At 41.0% G+C, this 16,469-nt stretch overlaps 2 protein-coding genes across 2 annotated transcripts; both read right to left on the bottom strand.

Annotated features, from left to right (window-relative positions):
• Nucleotides 1–1,241: 1,241 nt before the first annotated feature.
• Nucleotides 1,242–2,409, bottom strand: LOC139460678 (uncharacterized). Its single transcript, XM_071242158.1, has 2 exons — nt 2,387–2,409; nt 1,242–1,857 (listed from the first exon to the last, which is right to left on the bottom strand). Exons 1-2 carry the CDS (start codon nt 2,407–2,409, stop codon nt 1,242–1,244), a joined length of 639 nt encoding a protein of 212 aa, XP_071098259.1.
• Nucleotides 2,410–10,653: 8,244 nt separating this feature from the next.
• LOC139460527 (glutamyl endopeptidase-like) lies at nt 10,654–16,469 on the bottom strand. Its single transcript, XM_071241998.1, has 3 exons — nt 15,744–16,469; nt 14,628–14,699; nt 10,654–13,355 (listed from the first exon to the last, which is right to left on the bottom strand). The coding sequence occupies exons 1-3, from the start codon at nt 16,403–16,405 to the stop codon at nt 13,160–13,162; spliced, it is 930 nt and encodes a 309-aa protein (XP_071098099.1). The 5' UTR covers nt 16,406–16,469; the 3' UTR covers nt 10,654–13,159.

The following is a 16,469-nucleotide window of genomic DNA, read 5'->3' as shown; positions in this document are numbered from 1 at the left end:
GTTTTCTCTTTAAAATCTTCTCTACCTGCCACAAAACATTTTCCTTTTTCTCCACCTTTTGTAACTCATTGCCATAAAACGTACCTTCTATCAGTTTACCATGAAAGTCTTTGATCTTATACTGTGCTATCTCTTGTCTCTTGTATCGTCTAACCACCTTAAACAGCTCTTGAGTCCACTTCGGATCAAGTTCCTTACTGAAAGGTCTCTGGAGGTATGGAATGCGAACAAGATCCCCTACTTTAAATACAAATGCCTTTGACCGGTTGTGTTTGGAGCTTTGTTTTTTAAGTAACAACGGCTTCACATACAAATGTTCCCATACTTTCAGTTCATTCTTCTTCTTGACTTGAACCGGTGAAAGGTTGGGCAAAGAAGAATGTAATGTGTTGTTATAATTGTCCATCAACTTGGGTAGTGCATCTAAATAATACTTGGTGTTATTATGGGTCAAGTAACGAGTAATAAGTGATTTCAGTGTTCTGTTGAATCGTTCCACATAATTACTTTTGATATTTTCATTATGTGCAACAGTCAGAGTGATATTGTGTTTTTCTAAAAAATCTTTAAATACTCCTTTAAACTCTGAACCACCATCCACACGTACTTTTATTGGATTTCATTCCTGAATAATTTCTTTAAAAGCTTTCAATACTGTCTCTGGTCTCTTATTTGTTAAAGGTAGGGCGAAAGCAAACCTACTCAGTATGTCAATAGCCACCAGTAAATAACGCACGCCATTATTCTCCTTGCTGTAACGAGTCATGTCAGTCAAATCTACATCAAACATTTCATTTATAGAATTCACTCGAACTCTCAGCCTTTTGAATCTCTGTTTGGGTGGCTTGTGTAAACTGTAGGCATCCTGTTTGTTCAGAAAACGTCTCACAGTGCTCAGTCTGAGATCTGGTTGACGATCTAATTTCAGAACGCTATGAAGTTTCTCAGGCCCATAAAAAGCTCCCGGTTCAAGCGGGTTAAAATAGTAACTTTCTAATATCTTCTCCTGTTTCTTTGTTAGCACCTTTCTCTGTTGTGGCTTCATGATGAAATGAGAGAAGCACTGACAACAGACACCTATTAAAGAACAACCATTTGATAACTATCAAAAGAAGACAAACAAAGATGTAAGCATAATTTATGTTTTATTCATAGTATGAATATTGCTAAAGTACACACACACACACACACACACACACATTTCATTTGGTACTGATAAAATAATATGACATGGAAACAGTCTACAAGCGTTTTTGCAACTTCAACATTTTTACAACACATTGCTTCAAACCATTCACCCATTCAGGTGATTTGAATGTATTGTCACGATAGTCCTTACACTGGTAAGGTACTAAATTGAAAGCAGGCATTGTGCACAGATGTGGATCATCAATCACAAGTTTCATCCATTTTCCTATTACCAGTTCATTGTCCATATCCTCAAGTGCCGCGTTGAAGTATTTATCAACCTGCTCCTGCTCCGACATGTGACAAGAATGATCTCCCAAAAATAATGGATCACTTTCTTCATTAAACAGACAAGGAATACACATTTCACATGCGAGCTGACTGATCATTTTACTCACTTCTAAAGAGTAACTCATCGTGAGAAGATCCTCTGCTTGTTTCAGTTTTGTAGCCATATCTACTTCATCAGCATTGAGTGGTAAGGTTTTCATCTTCTTGATAATGACTCTCTTTGTTGCCTTGTATTCATCTTTAAATTTTCTCTTTGCATCTTTCACGCATTCTTCCTTATCTTGAAACCACTCAGGTGATCGTGTTATGACTGGTTCATTTAGAGTGTGTGGCATCCGCATGACCTGCTTCCATGAGTAGAATGTAGTTTTCTTGCCGCTGTTCAAAATAGCAAGTTACATCACTGTAACACATTTAAAACCATCAGTTTTCACTTGACTCTGTGTTCATTATTTCATTTCTAACCTTCATTAAGATCTGACCAAGTCTATTACTGCCTTTCCATTTAGATGGATTAAGAATATTAGGGTCATGCAGTGATAGACCCACACCCCACACACGATCATATGGACTCGCTTCTACCAAGATCTTGGGAAAAGTGTCTAACAGTTGTTTCTTCAGAAAAACAGACTGTGAGAATTTAGCTGAAGATGCTGCATACACCACATTGGAACTCACAACATCCCATTGGCGTTGATTAAAACATCTCACACTTCTACCTAAACGTTTTTGTTCAGCAGCAGAAACACACTTTAAAATCTTATGCGCAGTTTCCCAATCACTGAACATACAAGCTTTTTTATACATGTAATACTGCTCAGCACGGTTAAATGCTATTCCTTCAATAACAATCTCAGTAGAAAAATGTTGACTAAACACTGAAGTTCTGGTGTAAAAAAATACATACTTGTCAGTTGTTCGGGTTCCCATGATCAGATTCGAGATGTATACTGGCGTGAAGATTTCGTCTTGTTGACAAGATCGCTGTTTAAGCTCGAATGAAAGCTTCAACAGTTAAACACTGCTTAACTTCTATAAAATTGAATTTCATTGGTGTACTTTGTCTTCCTTAGCGTTTCATTGGTTACTGAGTATTCATCGTACCATACATTTATAAGTGGATGACACGTTGATCCTGGAATGTTATTGTTAACTTCTATTGTGTGAAAGGTATTGACTGACCATTGTGGTATGTTTCACAAGAATGCTTTTGTTTGTTCTTTACTCTATGCGTCTTTAACACTTAGTGAATCGTGAATGAAGTAGAGAAAAATGTTTATAAACGAATTGATTTCGGTGAAAGGGTTAACAGGTTCAGCAGTTAAAACCCACCCAGCAGTTAAAACCCACCTAAGCCTTGTTGACCATGGACAGTCTGGGTCAGAATCGGTTGTAGCAAAAGTTGGTAGACTGAGGCAGAGATTTCAAGTGACCAATTCCATTCAGTATCGCCCTCGTTCTGGAACTTCACAACGTGAAGACCGGAATGTCACAAACCTGGCATTGCGTCAGCGAACTGTCACAGCAAGACATCTTAGAGATGAACTGCGCCTTGCAACAGGAACCCAGGTGTCTGACCAGACAATTCATAACCGACTACGGGCCAACAACATCCGGTCACGGCGTCAAACAGTTCAGCTCCCTCTTCTGCAACATCATCGTAGAGCACGTGCAGACTGGTGTAGACGTCACGGGCTGTGGACACTTGCTGAATGGCAGAGTGCTCTTCACAGACGAAACCCGGTTTGCACTGCAGTTCAACGATGCCAGGATTCGTGTCTATCGTCGTCCTGGGGAACGGTTTGCCGACGTCAACGTCAGACAACGTCACAGATATGGTTGAGGCTCAGTGATGGTGTGGGCTGGAATTTCTGTTTACCACAGGACACCTCTCTACGTCGTTCAGGGTAATCTGACAGGAATCCGGTACAGGGACGAGATTATTCAACCCCTTGTTCTTCCTGTACTTCGTCAAATTGCAAAGGCGCCATTTTGCAGGACGACAATGTCAGACCTCATCGTGCTCGGGTGGTAGCTGATTTCTTGGCACGAAACGGTGTGCAACGAATGGATTGGCCAGCGTACCCACCAGATTTGGCAGCGATTGAACACGCCTGGGACGAGTTGGGTAGACGTGTGGCAAACACCAACGTCAACCTGTAAATCTGCAAGAACTGACACAATTCCTTCAAGCACAGTGGCAGGCTATCCCCCAACAGTTCTTTCGACGCTTAATTGACAGTATGCGACAACGATGTGTTGCATGCTTAGGCGCAAGGGGCGGTTTTACTCGCCATTGACATTATTCTGTGTGACGTGTGTTTTTGACCCCCTGTTATTCACAAGTGGTCGGCCGTTTGTACCGATGTCGCCACTGTTGAATGATTTTGCCGCTCTTGTGCAGCAGTGATTGGCAACTGTTACTGTGTCTTTTATTTACACCAGCATATGAAATCTGAAATTTTACAGACAATGAATTATTTGACCCTTAACTTCTTTTGAGTAGTATATATGTACATGTAGGAACATTAAACGTTATAAGATAACAAAAGTTGACAAAAATTTTTGAAAAGCCAAAAAGGATTAGGTCTGAAGTAAGCTTTATCTTGCCAGTATGTGGACACTTGGATTCAATCCCTTGTGATAATCTTTTCCAGAAGTGTATACTTACCCTACAGTCCCAAGACGGATGTTGGATAGATTCTGGCTCGGCATTACAGAAAGTACATAGACAGTTGTCAACAATATGCATCTTGAGTAAATAAGTATTAACAGGTTTAATTCTGTGGAGAAAACTAAGCTGAAACCATCGAAGTTTAGGGTCTGGAGTAGTTTTGTGTGCCCTGATAAATAAGTTACGCCAGTTCATATCCATTAAACGTTTCTCTTCCCACTTGTCAATAACTTTTAAACTTTCATCTGTTTAACTTATTACATAGTAATATTTCTTTGAGCCTTTTTTACGGGAAAAGAGAGAGGCAATAGATATATTTGTATTGTTTGTTGTTTCCAGGTGCAGGTCTTTATTAATGCCTAATTGTATCATGTATTTATTTACTGATCTTGTAATACCATAAAATTCAAGGAAATTTATGTTGAAGTATTTATTACAGAATTGTTGCAATCTCATAAAATTTCCATCATTGTTTAGCAAGCAATGTTTGCTGTGCATGTTATTGAGATGAAAGGTTTCGTTATCTGATGATCTGCCATTTATAATAATATTTTTATTGCATAGCAGTGGTTCCCTTAGGAACTCTTCATAATTATTGGGTTTTATTTTATTACTATATTTAGAAAGGCAGTAAACCAATCTTTCCAAAATTGTTTTTTTGTTTTTTTTAGCAAGCTTAAGGAGAAAATCACTTCACCTAAATAGTAAATCAGGAAATTCAGGAGTAGTATTAGTCATTACAATTTTCCATTTCTTTTCCAAATCAACATTTAGTAACTTTTTTATCCAGATTATTTTCAAAGAGTCAACATATGCAAAAATATCTATCATACCAAGTCCTCCTAGGGAAATAGGTTTACAAGCAACTGTTCTCTTTATTTTGTCTGGTTCATTATCCTATAAAAACTTGAAAAGAATAGTATTTATCTCTTTAAGGAATTCATCTGGGGGATTAGGGAGGGTAAGGAAAAGGAAATTAAGTTTTGAAATGAGCATTGATTTGATAACTGCAATTTTGCCTAATGGGCCGGGGTTATAATTCTCTTCATCCATCTCTTAATGGTTTGTTCAATTTAAAAGATTTTGCTTTCAAAATTAAGTTGAATCATTTTATCTTGATTGGTAGAAAACATTATGCCTAGAATTCTAAAGGTTTCAGGGTTCAGTCTCAGTCTGTTCTAAATTTGATGTTACTATTCTTCTTGGAGCCTATCCAGATTATTTGAGTTTTATCAAAATTTATTCTTAATCCAGAGATATTTGCAAAGATATCAAGAGTGTCTATAGTAGCCTCAAAGGATCCCTTAGAGCCATCCAAAAGAAGTTCTATATCATCTGCATATAGCGCAATTAAATAATCTTTACCGATTATAGTTAAACCCTTAATATCTTTACTTTGTTCCACAAGAATTGCAATAATTTCCGCACAAAGCAGAAAAATATAAGGAGATAATGGATCCCCCTGCCTACATCCACGGCCGACTGGTATCCAAGGTGATTCCATTTATGATTAGGCTAGACCTGATATCTTTATAGAGTATAGATATCCATTTAGAAATACCTTCGCCAAATCCAAAAAAATCAGGGTTTTAAAGATAAAAGACCAGGAGACAGAGTCAAATGCTTTCTCAAAATAACTAGAAGTAGCATACCTGGCATTTCTTTAGATTCTGTGTATAAGCGTAGATCATATATCAAGCGGATGTTGTCTCCGATGTATCTTCCAGACATGAAACCAGTATGGTCTTCACTGGTTATCTGAAGCAATACTTTTTTTAAATCTATCTGCAGTCACGGAAGATAAAAGTTTATATATGGAGTTTAACAGAGTAATCAGGCGCCAATATTTTATGAGTTGTCTCGGTTTATCTTTTTGGGGGATACAGGTGATAATTCCTTGCTTCTGGGTGACTGACAAGTTTACAGTTTCATAGCTATAATTAATTGTTCTAAGTATGAAGTCGCCAAGATCAAGCCAAAACATTTTGAAAAATTCATATGAAAATCCATCTGACATCTGGACTTTTGTTATAATTGGATCTTTTAAGAGCTGCCAACAACTCATTCTTAGTAATACATCCTTCGATAAGATCAGATTCGGGTGTTTTAAGTTTAGGAACATCATATTCTAAAAGTAATTCATCAAGGTCTATATCATTAATAGCGTGATCTCTAGAAGTATACAGGTTTTGGTAGAAATTGGTTCCTTCATGTATAATGTCCTTGGTGTCATTTAGTACAGTTCCATCTTTTGTTTCTATTTCTTTCATATTTTTGCTGATATAGTTTCTATTTTCCAGATTACAGAAATATTTACTTAAAGTTTCACCTTCATCTATCCATCTTGCCTTTGATCTCACTGATATGCCATCTAATCTTTTTTTTCGCAATTGTTGCAATTCAATCTCTTTAGTTTCTCGATTATTAGCAGTATTTTCATCATAATTGTTTTCTAGTACTTCAATTTCTGCTGTTAAGTCATTTTCTTTTTTGGTCATTTGTGTTTTTTATAAATAAAGAATAGGCTATTGATTTGCCCCTAATTTTCATGAGGAGAGTTTCCGTAAAAAGGTGATCATCAATCTGGAATTGCAGGTTATCATTAGGGACTTGGTCAATGGCATCCTGATTATAGACTGGTACATCAGATAGTACCTGTTTTATTTGTTCAACATACTTGTGATCTTGTAGCAAGGAGTTGTTAAATTTCCAATAAGTTTTCCATTTGGTGGTTTTTTTTCAATATTATAAAATTTATAAATGAATGGTCTGTTCTGTACCCTGGATTTATCTTGACATTGGTAACATTACTACACAGGTTTTCAGAAACATGGAAAAAATCTAACCTGGCCTGTTTTATAGGATTTGAACGTCTCCTTGTATATTGCCTTGAGTCTTGTTTTTCTTCTCGCCAAATGTCAATTAGACTAAGTTCTCCTATCAGTTCTAGAAGCTGTTCTCTGGCATTAAGGCTATTAGTATTTTTGTAATTGTTTGTATCTTCATCAGGGTCAAGCACCAGATTAAAGTCTCCACCTAATATGTAACTGCTATTTCCATATTCATTAAATTTTGTCAATATCATCTTATAGAAATCAGGTGTGTCGGTGTTTGGGCCATAAATAGTTCCAACGGACATTCGATTACCATTCAAAGTTATATCAATCAATAAAAAGTTGCCGGAGCCATCTTTATATACAAGGTGAATCTTATACTCTACATTACAGGCTAATAACAGAGCTACACCTCCAGCTTGGCTCCCCACATGGATCTTACATATTTTTCTTCCCCAAATGTTAAACGTATATCTTGCAAAAAATATAACGTACATTTTCTGGAATGCAGAAAGATGAATATGTCCCTTCTCTTATGTATATCCCCAAGCCCTCTACAGTTTAAAGATCCAAAACATAAATTATTAACCATTATTTAAAATCGAGTGAAAAAATTCCAAAGCTTCTAGCAGCACACATTCATACCTTTCGTACATCAAGCACACCTGGAAAATAAAAAAAAAGACATCTCGGATCTGTAATATTTTCTTGGAGGTGATGGTCAGGGCACATCGGTCAACATTGGTTTACCCCTGCGATCATTCCAAATGTGGACAACTCGGATGTGCAATTTATATATCAGGGGAACTGCTTTTCCCCTGAAAAAAAGCTAATAAAAAATAAGGAAGAGAATTTATGGTTGTCAAGTTCTTTATTATGAGGAACACAACGTTTCGGAGTATATGCTTATTCCTTCAGCAGGTGAATTAATGATATGAGGCAGAGAGCCTATATATGTACATGTTGGAACATTAAAAGTAATAAGTTAACAAAAGTTAGAAACTTAACAAGGATAGCCAACAGATAATTGGCACTGATAGGCGATTAGCAATAGACAATGGAAGCCAACACTTTACAGTAATAAGCGTTGATAATTATGGACAGCTGGAAGCCAGAACTAAATTAGCGCTGAAAGGTAAACGGGATGCCAGGGGTAATCAGCACTGAAAGGTACACGGGATGCCAGGGGTAATCAGCACTGAAAGGTACACGGGAGGCCAGGGGTAATCAGCACTGAAAGGTACACGGGAGGCCAGGTGTAATCAGCACTGAAAGGTACACGGGATGCCAGGGGTAATCAGCACTGAAAGGTACACGGGATGCCGGGGGTAATCAGCACTGAAAGGTACACGGGAGGCCGGGGGTAATCAGCACTGAAAGGTACACGGGAGGCCGGGGGTAATCAGCACTGAAAGGTACACAGGATGTCGGGGGTAATCAGCACTGAAAGGTACACGGGAGGCCAGGGGTAATCAGCACTGAAAGGCACACGGGAGGCCAGGGGTAATCAGCACTGAAAGGTACACGGGATGCCGGGGGTAATCAGCACTGAAAGGTACACGGGAGGCCGGGGGTAATCAGCACTGAAAGGTTCACGGGATGCCAGGGGTAATCAGCACTGAAAGGTACACGGGAGGCCAGGGGTAATCAGCACTGAAAAATTCACGGGATGCCAGGTGTAATCAGCACTGAAAGGTTCACGGGAGGCCGGGGGTAATCAGCACTGAAAGGTTCACGGGATGCCAGGCGTAATCAGCACTGAAAGGTTCACGGGATGCCAGGGGTAATCAGCACTGAAAGGTTCACGGGAGGCCAGGGGTAATCAGCACTGAAAGGTTCACGGGAGGCCAGGGGTAATCAGCACTGAAGGTACACGGGATGCCAGGGGTAATCAGCACTGAAAGGTACACAGGATGCCAGGGGTAATCAGCACTGAAAGGTACACGGGAGGCCGGGGGTAATCAGCACTGAAAGGTACACGGGATGCCAGGGGTAATCAGAACTGAAAGGTACACGGGATGCCAGGGGTACTCAGCACTGAAAGGTACACGGGAGGCCAGGGGTAATCAGCACTGAAAGGTACACGGGAGGCCAGGGGTAATCAGCACTGAAAGGTACACGGGATGCCAGGGGTAATCAGCACTGAAAGGTACACGGGATGCCAGGGGTAATCAGCACTGAAAGGTACACGGGATGCCGGGGGTAATCAGCAATGAAAGGTACACGGGAGGCCGGGGGTAATAAGCACTGAAAGGTACACGGGATGTCGGGGGTAATCAGCACTGAAAGGTACACGGGATGTCGGGGGTAATCAGCAATGAAAGGTACACGGGAGGCCGGGGGTAATCAGCACTGAAAGGTACACGGGATGTCGGGGGTAATCAGCACTGAAAGGTACACGGGATGCCGGGGGTAATTAGCACTGAAAGGTACACGGGATGTCGGGGGTAATCAGCACTGAAAGGTAAGCGGGATGCCGGGGGTAATCAGCACTGATAGGTACATGGGATGTTGGGGGTAATTAGCACTGATAGGTACACGGGATGCCGGGGGTAATCAGCATTGATAGGTACATGGGATGTTGGTGGTAATTAGCACTGATAGGTACACGGGATGCCGGGGGTAATCAGCATTGATAGGTACACGGGAGGCCAGGGGTAATCAGCACTGAAAGGTTCACGGGATGCCAGGTGTAATCAGCACTGAAAGGTTCATGGGAGGCCGGGGGTAATCAGCACTGAAAGGTTCACGGGATGCCAGGGGTAATCAGCACTGAAAGGTACACGGGAGGCCAGGGGTAATCAGCACTGAAAGGTTCACGGGATGCCAGGTGTAATCAGCACTGAAAGGTTCACGGGAGGCCGGGGGTAATCAGCACTGAAAGGTTCACGGGATGCCAGGCGTAATCAGCACTAAAAGGTTCACGGGATGCCAGGGGTAATCAGCACTGAAAGGTACACGGGAGGCCAGGGGTAATCAGCACTGAAAGGTTCACAGGAGGCCAGGGGTAATCAGCACTGAAAGGTTCACGGGATGCCAGGGGTAATCAGCACTGAAAGGTACACGGGAGGCCAGGGGTAATCAGCACTGAAAGGTACACGGGAGGCCAGGGGTAATCAGCACTGAAAGGTACACGGGATGCCAGGGGTAATCAGCACTAAAAGGTACACGGGATGCCAGGGGTAATCAGCACTGAAAGGTACACGGGAGGCCAGGGGTAATCAGCACTGAAAGGTACACGGGATGCCAGGTGTAATCAGCACTGAAAGGTACACGGGATGCCAGGGGTAATCAGCACTGAAAGGTACACGGGATGCCGGGGGGTAATCAGCACTGAAAGGTACACGGGAGGCCGGGGGTAATAAGCACTGAAAGGTACACGGGATGTCAGGGGTAATCAGCACTGAAAGGTACATGGGATGTCGGGGGTAATAAGCACTGAGAGGTACACGGGAGGCCGGGGGTAATCAGCACTGAAAGGTACACGGGATGTCGGGGGTAATCAGCACTGAAAGGTACACGGGATGCCGGGGGTAATTAGCACTGAAAGGTACACGGGATGTCGGGGGTAATCAGCACTGAAAGGTACACGGGATGCCGGGGGTAATCAGCACTGATAGGTACATGGGATGTTGGGGGTAATTAGCACTGATAGGTACACGGGATGCCAGGGGTAATCAGCATTGATAGGTACATGGGATGTTGGGGGTAATTAGCACTGATAGGTACACGGGATGCCAGGGGTAATCAGCATTGATAGGTACACGGGATGCCGGGGGTAATTAGCACTGATAGGTACACGGGATGCCGGGGGTAATCAGCACTGATAGGTAAAGGAAATAGATTAAGCAAAGGACAAATGGAAGCCAGCTAGATAATTGGCACTGAGAAAGTCGAAAGAAATAGGTCCCTAGCACTAGGCAGATATGTTCACAGCTTGGGATGTATTGCTTTTATCTTTGTCAGTGCCACTTATCGAGCTGGCAAATTCTCCATCCACGATGGGAAGAAGCTGCAAACCTACTTGTGTCATGACACAAGTGGTCCAGAATATCAACACGCCAGAAACCTATGATTGTGAGTTTGAATCCCGGTTCGTCCCTATTATGTATCTAGGTTTGTTAGCAGTATTCCCGTATTCGTGGGTTTCGTCTGAGACTTGCATCAATTCGGCCTTTCATCCCTCTTTAAGCTGACACGCTTTGATACAACTGGAATACTGTTAAAAGCGGCGTGGAACCCAACTCATTCGCCCACTCTACCATAATTAAAATAGCCCTTTGGCGTCGTCACGTTTTGACGATGCATTCCCAATCGGATCACAAATACTTCATTAAAGCAAGTATTGAGAGAGCTTACGTGTTACAGTGGATAATGAAAACCAACAATACTAATTGTCAAAATCAAGAATGAACCCCTACCCTCGAGCGTGATCCACAATGTTTCGATTATGATGTGGATTGATGTTTCTACCCCAAAACAGTCTTTTGCAAAGTTGATCTTACTCTTCACATTTGCATTTCTTGGACATTCTTGAAAAACAAAATTATGCTTCAGATTGTTGAAAGAAACAAATTGCCTGCTACAAAATTACCTTGATGCAAGGTGATGCAAAAAAATATGTAACCTCCGAACAACATCTCATCTGTATAACTGTATTTTGTGTATTGTGTCTGTAATGTACAAGCCTTTTATATACTTCGGTCAGTAGACAGTGAGATTAATCATATTGTACATGTTGTATGTAATACAGCATACAGCATACAACCGAAAACGTATACGTTATTGCTACATTAATTAACATATATCACCACTGATCTTACTGACTGCATATTTGATGTGAATACGTTCTAAATCACCTGTTTCGATTTGTGAACGTGATAGGTCCGGTGACGTCACCTATATTCGTGAATCTGTTCCACGAAACTACTTCTTGTAGCATAATGGCTTAAATCCGCCTTGTATGGCTACAAAATTGCATTTAGCAAATCCATCGTATATTCCAACATGGTCATGATGGTCACTGGTTCACCTGCGGTTCCGCGAGCCGAAATACTACTTCCAGTATGACGCCACTTTAACAGTGAGATCAGTTATCGAAAATCGAAAGACTGGGAGAGGCATTTCCGGTTCGAGACCGAGAAATGTGAGTTCCGATTCACGAATTACATATTCTTATCTTGAGGGTCTTATATCCACGACCCAGTGGAAATCCGAGATTAATATATCCATTAGATTGGTAATGGAAGTGTACGTAAAATCATCTTTGTGAACACATCATTTACTGGTGAGTAAGTGAGTGAGTATGGTTTTACGCCGCTTTTAACAATATTGCAGAAATATCACGGCGGGGGACACCAGAAATGGGATTAACACATTGTACCCATGTCGGGAATCGAACCCGGGATTTCGGCATGACGAGAGAACACTTTAACCACTAGGCTACCCGACCATCCCACATCATTTACTGAATGTAATAGTGAGTAGGTTGGGTTTAACACCGCTTTTAACATTATTCCAGTTATATCACGTCGTTTCGGGTTAAGGTGGGAGGAAAGCCCGAAGTGATTCAGGTCTCGGACGTTTACCAATTCGGTGAAACCCGCGGGTATGGTGCTGACAAACCTAGAAACAAAATCGGGCCGAACCGGGATTCGAACCCACAATCATAGGATTCTGGCGTGCCCAGGGGACGCAACTCTGCACAGCGAATCGCGGCGCCTTAGACGACGGGGCCACCCGTGCCCCCACTGAATGTAATACTGTCAAAAGAATAATTATATTTTTTTATAATGTAATAAAAGTGTTGTTTTTTGTATATCGTTACTGTGAAATTATTCTTGATAATTTAAATGATTAAAACTGAGCGATTGATGGTTTAGGTAGTGATCCATAATTCGCCACCCAAAGCTCTACTCCAATCCCTTCGCCGAGAACCGTCAAAATGTCCTTGTACATTAAAACACGAACATGATATATTCATACCTATCTACAATACAGCAGTAAATTAGTTATAAAATACAAAACTTACACCAAATTGCAGGTCAATGTGGAAATGTGAAAGTATTAAGTGATTTGAATCAATACCAATACTAGCTACAAACATCAATTATTATGTATTATTATCCCTAGCTGCTTAATTCAACACCTACTAACCGTCAGAATGTTCAAATTAAGCAGAAAAAAAAGCTACAATTGATTTCCACACAGGAGCAGCACTCTGACTTAATAATGTGACTATTTTCAATGGGATATATAATAGTGATGTGACCATGTTCCACAGATACTGGAACCAACTAAACTTTTCTGGTTCAGAGTGGTTGTCGTTGGGTGCATTCCCATCTTGCTGCGGTGGAGAATCCTGCGGCCTGAAAAGAAAATTGAAATGGTGACAGGAACTCTATATACATGTACTTATTCACCAACCGAAATGGAATATGAGAAATTATGAATTTTCCCTTTTCGAAAATTTAAAATGAACGCTCTTTTTATACACTATTTTGTGAAGAAAAAGCGCGTTCACTAAGAGTTGGGACTCCAAAAATGATTCGGAAATTGTTACACAATACTTTATAGGATTCTTAAAATGACACAAGTAGTTTCATTGGATCTTCATGTTAGCCATGTCTCGGCATTTTGAGGTAACAGAGAAAGTGTGTATTATTGGTAAGAATAATGCCGGGATCTCATGTTGAGCCGTTGGTTGAATCATTTGTATCGAATCCAAAGTTAACCTTGACTCTATGCAAAAGTACCCTAACCAACAACTATCATGGGACGTGCTTCGTGGTTGTGTTTTGATGATCATGTTTTAACTATTACAGCCTGTAATTTTCATGATAAAAATACATTTGAATATATTGCATATATATTTGCCTGAATGATTAACACTTCCATGTATGTAAACTAGCAACCACGTGCCTAATTTAACCTGCGGTAATATACTGGTGATGATATTCTGCACATTGTACGTCTACATCAAGGCATTTTTGGAAAGATCTTTTTTTCAGAATCAAGAACACAAAAGAAGAATTTCAGCATATTCTGGGATGAAAAGGCCGACTTCAAGGTATAGTGGACAGAGCATCCGCCCCGAAAGTGGAGGATCGGTGATTCGACTCATATCACAGATGGATTTTGTTGCTGATATGCCTGACGCTTGGTAAGGGTATAAAGTCAGTTGTGAGTGAGTATGGTTTTACGCCGCTTTAAGCATTATTTCCGGAATATCAGGTGGGGGACACCAGAAATGGGCTTCACACATTGGACCCATGTCAGGAATTGAACCCGGGTCTTTGGCGTAACGAGCGATCGCTTTAACCACGAGACTACCCGACCCCCAGTGAGTCAGTTTCTCACTCGGCTATCATTGTAATGCCTGCATAAATCTGGATTAGGGAACTGCTATGTGAGTGAAATAATCTTGATCCCAAAGTTAAATGCCATTTCACCTCAACTGTGATGACCACTATCTTTTGTAATATGTCTAACAACGGTAATTTTACTTCTTAAAACTATGTAGGAATGCAAGAGACATAAAACAGTAATGTCCTAGCACATTTGAAAAGCGTGTATACTAATTAGACTGCTTTAAGGAAACAAGACAGATTTAAGTATCAAAGTACCAACAAGCTCAGTACCTGGTGCCATGTGATGTCGACTTGACAAGTTTCATCAGGGCATCAGCATCAATCCGAACAGCTTTATTTGACCTGGTAACAGACATGGTTTATCAAGAAATAGCGCAGCTGATACGAAAGCTAATAGCTGCTAGCTAATATACGAAAGATGGTGACACAGGTACGTGCACTGATATCTGACAGAGAAGGGGCGACCACTTTCGTCCACAGTATTATCAAAATAAAGTTATTCTGCCTCAGCAGTTTTGGCTGACCTGTCCCTTTTTGGGGCTCCTGTGTGTGAGTAGGATACACATATTTGTTGTGAATTCTAGTATTGATAAGGTTTTTCATTTCGTATTGATATGATTTTATTTTTTTATTTTTAGAAATTGATAGCATTTCTGTGCCTGCTCTGTTTATATGCGTTCGAGTAGCTGTCCATCTCTCAGAAATAGAGTTAGTTTGGCCTTCGCTATTGCATCCCTTGGCTTTAGGAGATCTATGACAGATAGCGGATCTAGCTGCAATTCTTGTTTTTAACGAGCCTGGGGTGGGGCATGGTCTTGACCTTCCAGAAACAAGTGAGGAATGGATTCAAGCTGAGTGCAAGATGGGCGTGAGATGGCTACTTCAAGTTTCCTTTCATTTAAGTATGAGAACGGCTTTTGGTGGATCTTTGGTTGAATTTTGCATAGCCATCTGCCGATGTTACTTGCGTCCCAGGACAATGGGCTTGCCGTTGTGGAAGCTTTGATTTTGCTTTATATGTCTAGTTTACTGAAGGCATTAGACTACATCTCCGCTTTGTCTAGAGCTAGCTTCGCCAGTGTGTCTGCTTATCCATGTACACTTATATATCTCCTGATAATTTTGTAATTTTGTAAATTTTTAGAGCCATGCATTAGCGCGCTATAACCGAATTAGCGCTGTATTGAGTGGCGCAATAGCGAGGGAACTGTATCTCTGATTCTCAGTTCTGTAGATGTATCATTTTACTGAATCTATAAGCTTGACTTTGGGCAAGTGCATTTTAATATAGGGCAAGTAAGAATGTTGGTCATACTTGCCTATGGTCAAGTAACATTTTTCATAAATTTTCAACCCCTGATTATCTATAAGCAAATCAGAACTTACGTATGATTCTCGTCAATACCATTGGTATGAATCCCATGTGCCACATATCTGCCGTCCTTCATCTCGTACACCGGGGACCCACTGTTGCCAGGTGTAGTTGCATCTCGGTACTGTAAACTTTGCTTGTTGACAGTGACTGTTGTTAACTTGATTTTCCACTGAGTGCCAGTTGGCCAGCCAGGGACGCCATCTTTCTGCTCTTTTGGAATCCCGGGATAACCAGACATATACAGGTCCTGACTCTTGATGTATTCATCCGTTCGTGGTTCAAGGTCAAAGGCACAGCATTTGTTGAGTTTGTGTTTCTCCATGTCAAGACGGATGATTCCATAATCGGACTTGCGACCACGTGTTTCTTTATATTCCCGAGGAACTTCAAAGTCCACTGCTTTCTTTCTGATTGTTCCAAATGGATGATATTCTCCATCTCTCCCTAGGCTGATATGAATTTTAGCTCTGAATGCTCCCTTGCTTCTGTCCCATAAACAATGAGCTGCAGTCACTAAAAATATCCTGCCGCCATGTTTGACGAGAAATCCTGTCCCTATTGCTTTTCCATTTTCATGTTTTAAATGTGCAATACCTGTGTATGGCTTTTCTGTTGTGACGAGTACACGCCGTCGCTCATCTCCAATATCGCTGTCTACAGTTTCTTCTGCCATTGTTTTTGTGAAGACGACTGTTGAACTGAAATAACGCTATCGCAGGTAATCATACGACCGTCAG

Source organism: Haliotis cracherodii, unplaced genomic scaffold (genome assembly GCF_022045235.1).
Source record: "Haliotis cracherodii isolate W230 unplaced genomic scaffold, xgHalCrac1.p SCAF_14, whole genome shotgun sequence".
In the NCBI taxonomy this organism is placed as follows: domain Eukaryota; kingdom Metazoa; phylum Mollusca; class Gastropoda; order Lepetellida; family Haliotidae; genus Haliotis; species Haliotis cracherodii.
Note: the sequence above shows the minus strand (reverse complement) of the source record. Positions and strands in the feature narration are given on the sequence as shown.